A 16,530-nucleotide genomic window follows, 5' to 3' on the forward strand; every position below is an offset into this window, starting at 1 on the left:
AGGAGAGATTGAATAGACTGGGCCTGTACTCGTCAGAGTTTAAAAGGCTGAGGTGGGATCTTATAGAGACTTACAAGATAATGAAGGGGCTAGATAGGGTAGAGGTAGAGAGATTCTTCCCGCTTTGAGACAAAAGCAGAACTCGAGAGCACAGCCTCAAAATAAGGGGCGGGGGGGGGCAGATTAGAACGGAGTTGAGGAGGAACTTCTTCACTCAAAGGGTGGTGAATCTCTGGAACTCTCTGCCCATTGAAGTGGTGGAGGCTACCTCGTTGAATATATTTAAGTCACGGGTTGATAACAATAATAGGAAGACAGATTATTACATGAATAACTGTAAACTGAGAGAAGTGGATACTCAGCGACACTTTGGTGTCCTCGTGCATTAGTCTGAGGAGGCAAACATGCAGGTACAACAGCCAGTAAAGAAGGCAAATGTTCTGTTGGCCTTCATAGCAAGAGGATTTGAATATAGAGATAGGGATGTTCAATACTAAGTAGAAACTGCTCACTAACATTCACATTCAAGACACAGTGAACACTAACACAAAACCAGTAAGTTGATGATAGAACCTTATTCCTGATTATACAAAGCAAAATTTACTTACTTATTTCTGCTGAAGTCCAGCATTATGTCCTCAACTGTAATTGACTAGAGTGTTGGTGAGGTCACACCTGCAGTATCGTGTGCAATTTTGGTGTCATTATCTGAGGAAGGATGTCCCTGTTACAAAAGAACAAAAAACAACCCAGCACGGGAAACAGGCCCTTCGGCCCAACGAGCCCTCTACAGAGGGAGTACAAGGCTGTAATCCCTCTGTAGCAGGCTGATTCCTGGGATGGCATGTCTGTCATATGAGGAGAGACTGATTACCAGGCTGATTCCTGGGATGGTAGGTCTGTCATATGAGGAGAGGCTAAGTCAGTTAGGATTATATTCACTGGAGTTTAGAAGCATGAGAGAGGATCTCAGAAACTCATAAAATCCTAATAGGGTTAGAGAGAGTAGATTCAGAAAAAATGTTTCCAATGGTGGGAATTCCAGAACAATGGGTTAGAATTTGAGGAAAAGGAGTAAACCTTTTAGAACTGAGGTGAGGAGAAATTTCTTCAGCCAGGGGTGGTGAATGTGTGGAATTCACTACCACAGAATGTACTTGATTTTACTGGCACGTCCTCCATGAAATCAGGGCTGGCAAGGTTCACAGAATGGCATTCGCCGTTGGCCTCCAGCATGATCTTACCAGCCTCAGATGGTGAGCATCATACCTGAAATGCCCAATTTCTTTAGCCTCCTGAGAAAGTAGAGGTAGTGGCGAGCTTTCTTAACTATACTGTCGGCATGGAAGCACCAGAACTTTGTCTGTATAGCGTGCAAGAAACAATACTTTTCACATATCCCAATTAGTGTGACAATAATAAATCAAATCAAAGTGTCCTTCATTGCCTGGTCTACTTCCTTGCATTTGGGTGTCCAATGCCAAGACTGGTTAGCACATAATAAATTATGCAGTGGTTTCAACAGGGTAGATGAATTGGAGACAAATTTTCCATAATAGTTGACTACTTGACCGAGAAATGCCATTAATTGGGTCATGATCTTTGGATGTGGAGCCTTCGTATGGCTACTATTTTCTTTGGTGCTTTACGTAGTCCTTTGTTATCTATAATATGACTCAGGTATTGTGTCAAAGTTTGGAAGAAGTCACAGGCCATGTACTTAAAGATGTTGCAATGTGAATTCTTAGTTCGTCAAATGTTCCTGGTCACTTGCACCAGTAATCAAAATATTGTCAAGAGAATTGACAGCAGACCCCATCCCCCCACTGATCTCTGCAGAGTGATCACTGCAGGGAATTGGTACACACATCACTTTGGTGGCACGGTAGCACAGTGGTTAGCACTGTTGCTCCACAGCTCCAGGGACCTGGGTTCGATTCCCGGTTCGGGTCACTGTCTGTGTGGAGTTTGCACATTCTCCTCATGTCTGTGTGGGTTTCGTCCCAGTGCTACGGTTTCTTGCCACAGCCCAAAAATGTGCGGGTTAGGTTGATTGGCCAAGATAAATTGCCTCTTAACGTCCTGAGATGCATTGGTTAGAGGGATTGGCAGGTAAAATATGTAGGAATATGAGGGTAGGGCCTGTGTGGGATTGTGGTCAGAGCAGACTCGATGGGCGGCAGAATGGCCTCTTTCTGCACTGTAGGGTTTCTATGATTCTATAATTCTACTTCACACTTTTGATCATTAAACTCCATTTGCAACCTCTCAGCCCAGCTCTGCAGCTTATCAATGTCCCTCTGTAACCTGCAACATCCTTCCGCACTGTTCACAACTCCACCAACTTTAGTGTCATCTGCAAGTTTAAAAAGGAAATTAGGAGAGCCAGAATGGGTCATGAGAAGGCCTTGGCAGGTAAGATTGCCCCAAGGCATTCCACAAGTATGTGAAGAGCAAAAGGATGAGATGTGATGGAATAGGACCTATCAAATGGGATGATGGGAAAGTTCATATAGAACCAGTAGAAATAGCAGAGTGCTCAATTAATACTTTACTTCAGTATTCACGGTGGAAAAGGATCTTGGTGGTTGTAGTGCAGGCTTGCGACAGATTGAAAAGACTATGTTGACATTGAGAGAGGATGTGTTGGAGCTTTTGAAAAGATCAAGATAGGTAAGTCACCGGGACCAGATGGGATGTACCCCAGCTTACTGTGGGAGGCGAGGGAAGAGATTGCAGAGCCTCTGGTGATGATCTTTGCATCATCGATGGAGACGGGAGAGGTTCTGGAGGATTGCGGATGTGGTTCCTCTGTTCAAGAAAGGGAGAAGAAATAGGCCAGGGAATTATCGACCGGTGAGTCTAACCTCAGTGGTTGGTAAGTTGATGGAGAAGATCCTGTGAGACAGGATTTATGAATATTTGGAGAGGTGTAGTATGATCAAAAATAGTCAGCCCGGCTTTGTCAAAGGCAGATCGTGCCTTACGAGGCAGGCTGAGATTTTTGAAGATGTGTCTAAACACATTGATGAAGGAAGAGCGATAGATGTGGTTCATATGGACTTCAGTAAGGCGTTCGACAAGGCTTATTGAGAAAGTGAGGGGGCATGGAATCCAAAGGGACAATGCTTTGTGGATCCAGAACTGGCTTGCTCACAGAAGGCAGAGAGTGGTTGTAGATGGGTCTTTTTCTGCATGAAGGTCGGGAACCAGTGAAGTGCCCCAGGGATCTGTTCTGGGACCCTTGCTCTTTGTGATTTTTATAAATGACCTGGATGAGGAAGTGCAGGGATGGGTTGGTAAGTGTGCTGATGACACGAAGGTTAGAGATGTGGTGGATAGTTTGGAGGGATGTCAAAAGTTGCAACGAGTCATAGATAGGATGCAAGACTGGGTGGAGAAGTGGCAGATGGACTTCAACCCAGACAAGCGTGTGGTGGTTCATTCTGGCAGGTCAAATGGGATGACGGAATATAATATTAAGGGTAAGACTCTTAGCAGTGTGGAAGATCAGAAGGATCTTGGGGTTCGGGTTCATAGGACTTTCAAATCAGCTTCGCAGGTAGAGAATGTGGTTAAGAAGGCGGATGTGTATTGGCCTTCATCAATCGAGGAACTGAGTTTAGGAGTCAGGAGATAATGCTGCAGCTTTATAAGACCCTGGTCAGACCCCATTTGGACGACTGTGCTCAGTTCTCATTACAGGAAGGATGTGGGAGCCATAGAAAGGGTGCAGAGGAGAATTACAAGGATGTTGCCTGGATTAGGTGGCATGCCTTATGAAGATAGAGAGCTTGTTCTTTTCTCCTTAAAGAGATGGGGAATGAGAGATGACCTGATAGAGGTGTATAAGATGTTGAGAGGTGGATCGAGAGGATTCTCAGAGGCTTTTTCCCAGGGCTGAAATGGCTGCCACAAGAGGACACAGGTTTAGGGTGCTGGGGAGTAAGTACAGAGGAGATGTCAAAGCTAAGTTTTTCACTCAGAGTGGGGTGGGTGCGTGGAATCGACTGCCGGCGGTGGTGGTGGAGGCAGATTCGATAGGGTCTTTCAAGAGACTTTTGGATAAGTACATGGGACTTAGTAAGATAGAGCGTTACAGGTAAGTCGAGTAGATAGGGATATGTTCAGCACAATTTGTGAGCCGAAGGGCCTGTTTGCGCTATAGTTTTTCTATGTTCTAAATTTACTAACCCATCCTTCTACGCCTTCATCCAGGTCATTTATATAAATTACAAACAGCAGCGGCACCAAAACAGATCCTTGTGGTACATCACTTGTAACTGAACTACAGGATAAACATTTCCCATCAACCACCACCCTCTGTCTTCTTGCAGCTAGTCAATTTCTGATCCAAACCGCTAAACCACCCTCAATCCCACGCCTTTGTATCTTCTGCATTAGCTTACCGTGGGGAACCTTTTCAAATACTTTACTGAAATCCATATACACCACATCAACTGCTTTACCGTTATCCACCTCTTTGGTTACCTTCTCAAAGAAGGTTTGTGAGGTACGACCTACCTTTCTCAAAACTGTGCTGACTATCCCTAACCAAATTATTCCTTCCTAAATGATTATAAATCCATTCTCTTATAATCCTTTCCAAAAGTTTGTCCACAACAGTAGTGAGGTTCATTGTTCTATAATTACCAGGGTTGTCTCTATTCCCCTTCTTGAACAAGGGGACAACTTTTGCTATCCTCCAGTTTTCTGGCACTATTCCCGTAGACAACGACGACCTAAAGATCAAAGCCAAAGGTTCTGCAATCTCCTCCCCAGCCTCCCAGAGAATCCTAGGATAAATCGGATCCGGCCAAGGGGACTTTTCTATTTTCATACTTTCCAGAATTGCTAACACCTCCTCCTTGTGAACCTCAATCCTGTCTAGTCTAATAGCCTGTGTCTCAGTATTCTTCTCGACATGCGAGGAATACTCATGCTCCCCATGAACGGGAAGCAGTCGTATTGGCCTTACCAGTGGAACCGGAGTTCATTGAGGCTCCCCAGGGAGGCCGAGAGCAAAGGGGGCTCCCCCTTGGACAGTATCAATCTGGCAATGCCACCCGGGCACCTAGGCAATGCTCGCCAGGCAGTGCCAAGAGGTGGGGCTAATGAGAAGGAGCCAGTGGGGGTGGAGCTAAAGTGGGCAGGGCTAACAGGGAGAGCAGCTAACATGCGGAGGGGGCCCGCTGCCACTCTGCAGTGATCGTGGGGGGGGCTGGGGGAGAGAGGGTCCACCGCCACCCTGCACTGATTAGTGGGGAATGGGGCAGGAGGAGGGAGAGGGGACCCAATACCACTCTGCAGTAAACGTGAAGGGGGGAGAGGGAGGGAGAGGGGTCCTGCTGCCACTCTGCAGTGATCGGTGGAGGGAGGGGAGGAGAGGAGAGGGGGCCCGCTGCCACTCTGCAGTGATTGGTGGAGGGAGGAAGAGAGAGGGGGCCCACTGCCATTCTGTAGCAATTCTTTGGTACAGAGAAGGGAGGAAGGGGGGGCTTGCTGCTACTCCGCAGTGATTGGTGGGGGAAGGGAGGTGGGAGGATAGGGGGCCTGCTGCCACTCTGCAGCCGTTGGTGGGGGAGGGAGTGGGTATCCACTGCCACTTTGCAGTGATTGGTGGGGGAGGGCAACGGAGCCACGATGGAGGGGATCAGTGGGGCTCCAAATCATTCTGGACAACAGTGAGGGGGGCTGGCCCCTGCGACTGGGGTGGGGATGGGGTGGAAGCTGCTTCAAACTGCCTGCTACAGCGCATGTGCAGCATCGGAGGCCTGCACATTCTCACTACCACCCTCTGCAGGCTTTCAGGCACATTAAACCATACCCACAGGCTTCTGCAGCGTGAACAGGCATTCTCCTTGCAAAATTCTGAGTGTGCCTGTTGCTCGCTGAAGAAGCTGTGGGTGTGGTTTAATGTGCCCAAAAGCCTGCAGAGGGAGGCAGTATGCATATGCAGGCCTCTGACACACTGTCGCAGGCAGTGGCGGGGGCGGGGGGGCTGAAAACACGCCCAAAATACGGATCTGAAACTCCCAGTTTCAAGTCCACCCAGCACTTAGAAATAAATGGTAAAATCGCTTCCTTAGGGACTGGGCTAACTTCTTGAGATTTCTGGCCTGGGTCTTAACATTTGCACCAATTTCTTAGGGCAAATGCCAGATTATTAAGAGAGCTCTATAAAGTTTAAATGTTTCATCAAGGGAGTAAGGAATCTATGCCAAACTATTAAAAAGTTGAAGTAAATTCCACAATCAGGGAAAAGAACATGTTGATAAACAAACAAACACTGCTTATATGGGTAAACAGCTAGCTATCATGCCTGGTAACAGCAAGCATTGGGGAAGAGACTACAGGGAGGTAAGAGAGATTAGAGAGTTCTTGGAATAGTAGACACCTTGCCTTGTCAACTTCTGCAAATTGTTTAATGGAAATCCCAGGATCAGAAAATGTTGTAAATATAGGACGTTATAAATATGTGATAAATATAGGACGGATGTCAGAGGTAGGTTTTTTACTCAGAGGGTAGTAAGGGCACGGAATGCCCTACCTGCAGCAGTTGTGGACTCGCCAACTTTAAGGCTGTTCAAATGGTCAGTGGATAGGCATATGGATAATATTGGAATAGTTTAGGTTACAGGGTCGTGAGATTGGTTCTACTGGTTGACGCAACATCGAGGGCCAAAGGGCCTGTACTGCGCTGTAATGTTCTATGTAAATAATGCATGTATGTCTTATAATGCTAAATATTGCACGGCTCTGCCTTGGCAAAGCAGCCAGCATAATTAAGGACCCCATGCACTCCAAACATTCTCTCTTCAACCTTCTTTCATCTGGAAAAAGATACAAAAGTCTGAGGTCACATACAAACTAACTCAAGAACAGCTTCTTCCCTGCTGCCGTCAGACTTTTGAATGGACTTACCTCACATTAAGTTGACCTTTCTCTACACCCTAACTGACTTCAATACTACATTCTGCACCTCTTCCTTTCCTTTTCTATGAACGGTATGCTCTGTGCACAAGAAACAATACTTTTCAATGTATCTTAATACATGTGACAATAATGAATCAAATCAAACTGCTCTGCCGCTCATCTCATAACCTGCCCATCTCCCTGTGTTTCCACTGCTCCTTGCGCTTGTTCTTCCACCTATTTTTATACCTCTTCTTTATCCTAGTTGGTCTCGCTGTGTTCCCACAGTTGATCTCACCCAGCTTTGCACCACTCTTTAGCCTGTGCTGGTCTTACGGTGTTTCCGTTGCTGGCCTCACTCTGCGTCGCCACTCTTGATTGTCTCACTGAGTTCTCACTTCTGGTGTAGGGGTGAAAATGTCAGCAGCGATGACTGGCCTCCAACAACCACAATCATCTTCCTTTTTGATAGATATGATTCTGACCAGTGAAATGTTTCCCCCACTTCCTAATGAGACTTCAATTTTGTTCTTGATGTCACACTCAGCCTGAATGTCAAGGGCAGTCACTCAGCTCACTTTTAGAATCAGTTCTTTTGTCGATGTTGGGGCTATAGCTGTATTGAAGTCTGGAGCTGAATGATCTTGATGGACCTCAACTGAGCACTGATTAGCTGGTTATTAGAGAGTAGGTGCTTCTTAATAGTATTGCCAACAATATATTTCATCACTTTGTATATTAAAGGTGAAGTAATTACATTGATTGGAGTTGTTCTGCTCGTGTCCTCCCCTATTATGCCTGTAGCAAAACCAAATTTTTACCACACAAGCCCCCTCTTCTCCAATCCAGGATCCCTGATCCCTCCAGGACCAAAAGATCCGTACTTTCCTTTCAGTGCCACCCAAGAATCTTCGCAGCAGACTGTTGTTGTCCCAGCTGCTGCCAATACTTTTTCATGGTGCTGCTGGAACTACATAGCTGCCAGCTAATAAAACTGGTCCATAGCTGAGCAGAGTGGGATTCCTTTACCCTCGTTAAGGAACCCCGAGTCTATGCTTGCTGCTGGCCAGCTGCTTTTAAAGTCAGCAGATTTAAGAATAACTTTTCAAGTGTGCAGAATAACTTTTCTAGTGAGCAGCAAGTAGTGATGGTTGAGGAATATTTATCCACCTCCCCCCCACAAATAAATTCATCCTTGGATGTTTAATTCCTTCTTTTATGAAGCCAAATGCAGCATATTCATTGAGAACAATTCTATCTTACACAAGTTACCTCTTAGTCTCAAATTGATCCTCCTCTTTCCTTACTTATTCTCTTTCATAATGCATTATTCAAACACCTTTGGAAGAAGCAGTAGGTTAGGCTGAATTGATGCAGTCTATAAAACCATTTCAGATTAATTACCTGGGATAGTGTAACTACACTCCGTTTCCGTTTCCCTGATAAGACATGAGGAAAAACAAACTTGTAATCCTTCAGTTCTTCAATTAGCTTCTCTTGGTCAAATTGGTAACCTGTGTGATACAGAGACATTTATTGGTGTTTTAACAAAGGTAAATTCACAGTGCCTGTTGCACAGTTACATTAGATGTGGAGTTACAGGTGTTGGACTATGTCGGGGTAACCTAGTGTTGTGAGACTACTTAGTTACATTTGGCAATATGACGGTTTACCAACAGCAGAAAATCTGATCACTGGGATCTCCCAGCTCCAGCACTGGATTCTCTCGGCTCCAGCACTGGATCCTCCCGGCTCCAGCACTGGATCCTCCCTTCCCCAGCATTGGGTTCTTCCTGGCCCAGCACTGGATTCTCCCTTCCCGACCACTGGATTCTCCCTGCCCCAGCACTGGATCCTCCCTTCCCCAGCATTGGGTTCTTCCTGCCCCAGCACTCGATTCTCCCTTCCCGAGCACTGGATTCTCCCTGCCCCGGCACTGGATTCTCCCTGCCCCGGCACTGGATTCTCCCTGCCCCGGCACTGGATTCTCCCTGCCCCGGCACTGGATTCTCCCTTCCCCAGCACTGGATTCTCCCTGCCCCAGCACTGGATTCTCCCTTCCCGACCACTGGATTCTCCCTGCCCCAGCACTGGATCCTCCCTTCCCCAGCATTGGGTTCTTCCTGCCCCAGCACTCGATTCTCCCTTCCCGAGCACTGGATTCTCCCTGCCCCAGCACTGGATTCTCCCTGCCCCGGCACTGGATTCTCCCTGCCCCGGCACTGGATTCTCCCTGCCCCGGCACTGGATTCTCCCTGCCCCGGCACTGGATTCTCCCTGCCCCGGCACTGGATTCTCCCTGCCCCGGCACTGGATTCTCCCTGCCCCGGCACTGGATTCTCCCTGCCCCGGCACTGGATTCTCCCTTCCCGAGCACTGGATTATCCCTTCCCGAGCACTGGATTATCCCTTCCCCAGCACTGGATTCTCCCTTCCCCAGCACTGGATTCTCCCTTCCCCAGCACTGGATTCTCCCTTCCCCAGCACTGGATTCTCCCTGCCCCAGCACTGGATTCTCCCTGCCCCAGCACTGGATTCTCCCTGCCCCAGCACTGGATTCTCCCTGCCCCAGCACTGGATTCTCCCTGCCCCAGCACTGGATTCTCCCTGCCCCAGCACTGGATTCTCCCTGCCCAAGCACTGAATTCAACGCTTAAGAATTTTTTTTTGGGAGAGCTATGGAAGAAGAAAATGATAAAGAAGTTAAACATATATTTTGCATCAGCTTTTATCGTGGAAGATATTTTGAACATCCATTAATATTAAAGAATATGGGGAGGTAATTAGTTGCCATTACCATCAATACAGAAGTCAAATTACACAAGCAAGTGGAGCTAATTGTCCACTGCACATGTAGTGTTCTTAAAGAATTCCATCAAATTAGTCAAACATGACCTGCCCTTCGTAAACCCACGCTGCGTCTTACCAATGGGACAACTGATATCCAGATGACTTGCTATTTCTTCCTTTATGCTAAATTCAAACATTTTCCCGGCTACAGATATTAAGCTAATCTGCCTGTAATTACCCACCTTTTGTTTAGCTCATTTTTTAAACAGTGGCACCATATTTGCAGTTTTCCAATCTGGGAACCACCCCAGAGTCCTGCGACTTCTGGTAAATTACCACTAATGCATTTGCTACTCTCCCCACCATCTCATTTCGTACCCTAAGTTGTATTCCATCAGGTCCAGGAGACTTGCCTCACTCTAGCCCCAGTAGCAAAGAACAAGGAACAGCCCAGCACAGGAAACAGGCCCTTCAGCCCTACAAGCCCGCATCGCCCATTTTAACACTCAGTGGGTGCCTTATTCCAATCCTTCTTCTACATACGACTTTTGTCTACGCCTCTTGGACTCCACAATAAAGGGGTTCAAATTTAGGGAATTATATGTGCGCCAGATTAAGGGAGATCTAATTTAGGGACGATTTATTGACACCAAAAGTACATTTTTGGGGCGTGGGAGGAAACCAGAGCACCTGGAGAAAACCCACGCAAGCATGGGGAGAACATGTGAACTCCCACAGACATTGACCCAAGCCGGAGATCCAACCCGGGTCCCTGAAACTGCACAGCAAACAGTGATAGCCACTGAGCTGTAGTGTTGCCCGTCAATTGGTCCAGTTTAAGCGTACACTAACGGACGTGAAGCACTAGGCAACTCTCGAAGCAACATCCAAGAGCAGCCCTCGCACGGCCCACCGCGTGTATGCCCCTTGTTGGCCAACAAGGCGGACCTAATCACCTGTGGATGTAAAAAGGAGACATCAATAAACATACAACGGACTGTACAGATGTTAATGGAAGATCCCCAATAGCTCCAATGTAAGAGACAGGTGAGCCTTAAAATTTGTTGGATGGCCGATAGGAACCTATTAATTCCCAGGAACATCCTGAGGCTCTTGATCTTCAACTGGAACATTCTTTTGTATCCCTCCATCTCCAGTCTGCTCATGTGCCTATCTAGGTAAGTCTTAAGCAACCCTAGCGTGTCTGCCTCTACCACCCTACTTGGCAGTGCATTCCAGGCCCCCACAACCCTCTGTGTGAAAAACATCCCTCTAACATCTGAGTTATACCTCGCCCCTCTCACCTTGAGCCCGTGACCCCATCTGAGTTTCGCATCCAACCTGGGAAAAAGCTCCCACTATTCACTCTATCTATACACTACATAATCTTATACACCTCTATTAGGTCTCCCCTCATTCTCCGTCTTTCCAGGGAGAACAACCCCAATTTGCCCCATCTCTCCTCATAGCTAAGACCCTCCATACCAGGCAACATCCTGGTAAACCTCCTCTGCACTCTCTCCAAGGCCTCCACGTTCTTCCGGTTGTGCGGCGACCAGAACTGGACGCAGTACTCTAAATGTGGTCTAACCAATGTTCTGTACAACTGCAACATTAGACCCCAGCTTTTATACTCTATACCCCTTCCTATAAAGGCAAGCATACCATATGCGTTCTCCATCACCTTCTCCAGCTGTGCTACTACCTTCAAGGACTTGGAACTTGCACACTTAGGTCCCTCTGTGTTTCTGTACTTTTAATGGTCCGACCATTTATTGTATAACTCCCTCCTACATTATTTCTTCCAAAATGTGTCTCCTCGCATTTATCTGGATTAAATTCCATCTGCCATTTCACCACCCAATTTACCAGCCTATCTATATCATGCTGTACTGTCCAACACTGTTCATCACTATCCGCAAGTCCAGCCATCTTCGTGTCATCCGCAAACTTGCTGATCACACCAGTAACTCCCTCTTCCAAATCATTTATGTATATCACAAGTAGCAGAGATCCCAGTACGGAGCCCTGCAGAACATCACCAGTCACAGGCCTCCAGTTAGAAAAAGACCCTTCCACTGCTACCCTCTGTCTCCTGTTGCCAAGCTAGTTCTCAACCCATCCAGCCACCTGTCCTTGAATCCCATGAGCCTTAACATTTTTCACCAACCTACCATGAGGGACTTTGTCAAATGCCTTACAGAAGTCCATATAGACGACATCCACGGCTCTTCCTTCGTCAAACATTTTTGTCACCTCCTCAAAAAATTCCACCAGATTTGTAAGGCACGATCTCCTTTTTACAGAACAATGCTGCGTGTCACGAATGAGGTTGTTATCTTCTAAATGCTCATACATCCTATCTCTAAGAATCCTCTCTAACAATGTCCCTACCACTGACATCAAGCTCACCAGCCTATAATTACCCGGGTTATCCCTACTACCCTTTTTAAACAATGGTACCATGTTTGCTATCCTCCAATCCTCTGGGACCTCACCTGCGTCCAAAGAAGAGACAAAGATTTGCGTCAGAGGCCCAGCAATTTCATCTCTCGCCTCCCTATGCAGGCTAGGATAAATGCCATCAGGCTCCGGAGATATGTCAGTTTTAATGTTACCTAAAAACCCTAACACTTCCTCCCTTGTAATGGAGATTTTCTCCAATGGGTCAACAACTCCCTCCATGACACTTACAGACAACAAGTCCCTCTCCTTTGTGAATACTGACGCAAAATATTCATTTAGAATCTCCCCCATTCCCTCGGGCTCTAAACATAATTTCCCTCCTTTGTCCCTGAGAAGTCCGATTTTTTTCTCTAACCATCCTTTTGTTCCTAACATATGAGTAAAATGCCTTAGGATTCTCCTTAATCTTGTCTGCCAACGACATTTCATGACCTCTTTTTGCCCTTCTACCTCCCCGTTTGAGTTCTCTCCTACTCTCTCTGTATTCCTCCAGAGCTCTCTCCGTTCTCAGTTGCCTGGACCTAACATACGCCTCTCTTTTCTTTCTGATCAAGTCCTCAATATCCCTCGTTATCCACGGCTCTCTAATCCTACCTTTCCCATCCTTCGTCTTAACAGGCACATGTCTGTGCTGCAGCCTTATCAGATGTCCCTTAAAAACTCCCACATGCCAGACGTTGACTTACCCTCAAACAACCTCTCCCAATCAGTGGCTATCAGTTCCTGCCTAATCCAGCTATAGCTAGCCTTCCCCCAATTTAGCACCCTACCCTTTGGACAACACTCATCCTTTTCCATTAGTATCTTGAAGTAGACAGAATTGTGGTCACTATTTGCGACATGTTCTCCTACTGAAACCTTGACCACCTGACCAGGCTCATTTCCCAGAACCAAGTCCAGTATAGCCCCCTCTCTAGTCGGGCTAACTACATACAGCTCCAAAGAACCTTCCAGTACACATTTTACAAATTCCTCCCCATCCAGACCCCCAGCCCTAAGCACCTTCCAACCTATACCAGGGAAATTAAAGTCTGCCACTACAACAACCCTATTTTTTCTGCACCGATCCAGAATTTCCTTACAGATATGTTCTTCCACTTCCCGCGGGCTATTGGGCAGCCTATATTATACCCCCAGCATAGTGATTGCACCCTTCCTGTTCCTGAGTTCCACCCACAACGACTCATTACATGACTGCTCCAAATTGTTCACCCTCTACACCGCTGTAATAAGCTCCCTAACTAATAGTGCTACTCCCCCACCTCTTTTTGACCCTCCTTTGTCACGCCGAAAACACTAATACCCTGGGATATTCAGCTGCCAGACCTGTCCTTCTTACAACCAAGTCTCTGTCACCGCAATCACATCCAAATTCCATGAAAGCATTAAGGCCTTAAGTCTGTCTGTCTTGCCCGTTATGCTCCTCACATTGAAGCAGACGCACTCCAGACCTCCAGGCCCACTCAGGTCCTCCTTCTCCAGAATGATCCTCTTCTCATCTAACCTTACCCCGGCAAACAAATTGGCCCCAAACTCAGTGCCTACTGAGCTATTGGTTTCATCCCCACCCCCCCCCTCCACATTAGTTTGAACCCTGCCCAAACACTCCAGCTAAACTCCCAGCTAAGACAATTGTACCGTTTCCATTTAAGTGTACCCCATCCTTTCCATACAGGTGCCGTTCTCTCATGAAAACTTCCCAATGATCAACAAATATAAATCCCTCCTTCTTGCACCAATCTTTCAGCCATGCATTCAACTGAAGGATCTCGCTGTTCCTAGCCCCACTAGCATTGGGCAGCGGGAGCAGTCCAGAGATTGCTACCCGAGAGGCCTTACTCTTTAGTCTAGCACCCATCTCCCTGAATTGCTCACGTATTGCCCCCCTGCTCTTCCTACCTACGTCCTTCTCACCTATATGTACGATCACGTCTGTTTGATTCCCTTCGCCCTTTAATACACTTCCTACCCTCTCCGAGACATCTAGGACCCCAGAACCAGGAAGGCAGACTACCATCCTGGAGTCTCGCTTGCGTCCAAAGAACCGCCTGTCTGTGCCTCTGACCGTCACGTCCCCCACCACTATTTCTCTCTTCATCCCCTTCTTTCCCTTCTGGGCCACGGAGGCGATCTGGTCCTCATGACTTACTCCTGGAAGGTCATCTCCCTCCACAGAATCCAAAACAATAAAACTATTTTGAAGGGGGATACCCACTGGGGATTCCTCCACTGACTGATCGCTTCCCTCCCCTCTATCGCCCATCCCTTGCTATTTTGGGAGACAGCCACTGGGGTCCTCTCTGGGACATCACCCTTCTGATTTTTGCCCTTCCTGACTGTGACCCACGTGTCATCCTCCCGAAGCCCCGGTATGACCACCTGCCTATAACTTCTATCTATTCTTCTCTCGTTCTCCCTGACTAAAATTAGATTATCGAGCTGCAGCTCTGGCTCCCTGACACAGTCCCTCAGAAGCTGCAGTTCCACACACCTGGCACAGATGTGGACTTCCAGGAGGCAAGTTGTTTCCAGTAACTCCCACATCTGACAATCTCTCAATCGTACCTGCCATTTACTTTATTGCTTTGGGAGATCAAACAAGAGAGGAAAAAAAAACAAACAACCTACCTCGCCTCCGCCTGCTTTCGCCTAAGCCCAGTGAGCCAAAGCCCTTGCAGCTCACACTCTGCTCCCTGCTCACTCCACTGCCCGCTCCCGTCGCTGCCCACTGTCAACTGCTTCACGGGGTTGGGAATTCCACAGATTCATAACCCTTTGTTGAAGAAGTTCCTCCTCAACTCAGTCCTAAATCTGTTCCCCCTTATTTTGAGGCTATGTCCCCTAGTTCTAGTTTCACCTGGCAGTGAAAACAACCTCCTTGCTGATCTTATCTATTCCCTTCATCATCTTATGTTTCTATAAGATTCTCCCTCTTCTAAATTCCACTGAGTATAGGCCCAGTCTACTTAGTCTCTCTTCATAAGCCAACCCTCTCAATTCCAGAATCAATCTAGTGATTCTACCTGTGCCATTTCTTCATTGGACTGTTTTCAATATTTGAATATTTGCAATTTTCTCAGTATTTAGGGAAGAGTAAAAGTATTGACACTAAAACCATCACTGTTCTTCCTCACCTGATGCATCGTCTTGTCCACTTGAAGTGTCTCCTTTAATCTCAGTGCCCCATTTAGCTGCTGGTGAATGATCGGTGAGTCTGTTACTGGTTAACAACGACCTACTTCTAAGAGTTACCACATCATCAGCTGGAGGCTCTTCATTCACTGCTGCAGAAAAATTTGAAACCTGGCACCAGATCAAAACTACCAAACACAGATTGCTGGCAAACATTGTGAATAATCACAAGTTTTTCCTCTCCAGCTAGAAACTCTCTCTTCGTTAATACATATTTCTGTCTGTCTTCTCTCATGTGTGTCTTTGCACAATTAATCTCCCTCTGCCTCATCTCTCCGCTTGTTTTTGAATTTGTCACTCTATGATTCATTGCAGAAGTAACATTGTAACAGCCCCAGTCTTACCCATGGAGTAGGAGGACAAGTGAAAGGCAGCAACCCTGAAAAGAAGATAAGTTTGAACAAGCTGGAACATGGAGAGACAATGAATTCTACTGGCACATTTAAACTGAGGGAGTGTCGCGTTTTCAGAAGAAGCCATAGAACATAACAGCACAGTACAGGCTCTCTGGACTTCAATGTTGTGCCAAGCTATGTCCAATCCCAAGATCAAGCTATCCCACTCCCAATGATTCTGGTGTGCTCCATGTGCCTATCCAATAACCGCTTGAAAGTTCCTAAAGTGTCCGACTCCACTATCACAGCACGTGGTCCATTCCACACCCCAACCACTCTCTGAATGAAGAATCTACCTCGGTCATCCCTCTTATATCTCCCACCATGAACCTTATAGTTATGCCCCCTAGTAACAGCTACATCCACCCGAGGAAGCAGTCTCTGAACGTCCACTCTATTTATCCCCCTCGTCATCTTATAAACCTCTATTAAGTCGCCTCTCATCCTCCTCCGCTCCAAAGAGAAAAGCCCCAACTCCCTCAACCTTTCCTCAGAAGACGTACCCTCCAAACCAGGCAGCATCCTGGTAAATCTCCTCTGCACTCTCTCCAATGTTTCCACATCCTTCTTATAGTGAGGTGACCAGAACTGAACACAATATTCCAAATGTGGTTTCACCAACGTCCGGTATAGTTGCAGCATAACCCCACAGCTCTTCAACTCAAACCCCCTGTTAATAAACGCTTACACACTACAAGCCTTCTTCACGGTTCTATCCAGCTGAGTGGCAACCTTCAGAGATCTGTGGATATGAACCCCAAGATCTCTCTGT

At 46.9% G+C, this 16,530-nt stretch overlaps 1 protein-coding gene across 1 annotated transcript in view; it reads right to left on the reverse strand.

The window, feature by feature from the left end:
- LOC145348462 (disintegrin and metalloproteinase domain-containing protein 12-like) overlaps nucleotides 1–15,519 on the reverse strand; it is a 313,921-nt gene extending 298,402 nt beyond the window's left edge. Inside the window, exons 1-2 of the mRNA XM_080196650.1 lie at nucleotides 15,306–15,519; nucleotides 8,320–8,429 (exon numbers count right to left, since the gene is read on the reverse strand). Of these exons, the coding sequence (XP_080052776.1) occupies nucleotides 8,320–8,429; nucleotides 15,306–15,519 (324 nt within the window). The remainder of the gene's footprint in view (nucleotides 1–8,319; nucleotides 8,430–15,305) is intronic.
- Nucleotides 15,520–16,530: the final 1,011 nt, after the last annotated feature.

The sequence above is a fragment of the Carcharhinus amblyrhynchos genome, chromosome 1 (assembly GCF_965287045.1).
Source record: "Carcharhinus amblyrhynchos chromosome 1, sCarAmb.v2.hapA, whole genome shotgun sequence".
NCBI classification, from domain to species: domain Eukaryota; kingdom Metazoa; phylum Chordata; class Chondrichthyes; order Carcharhiniformes; family Carcharhinidae; genus Carcharhinus; species Carcharhinus amblyrhynchos.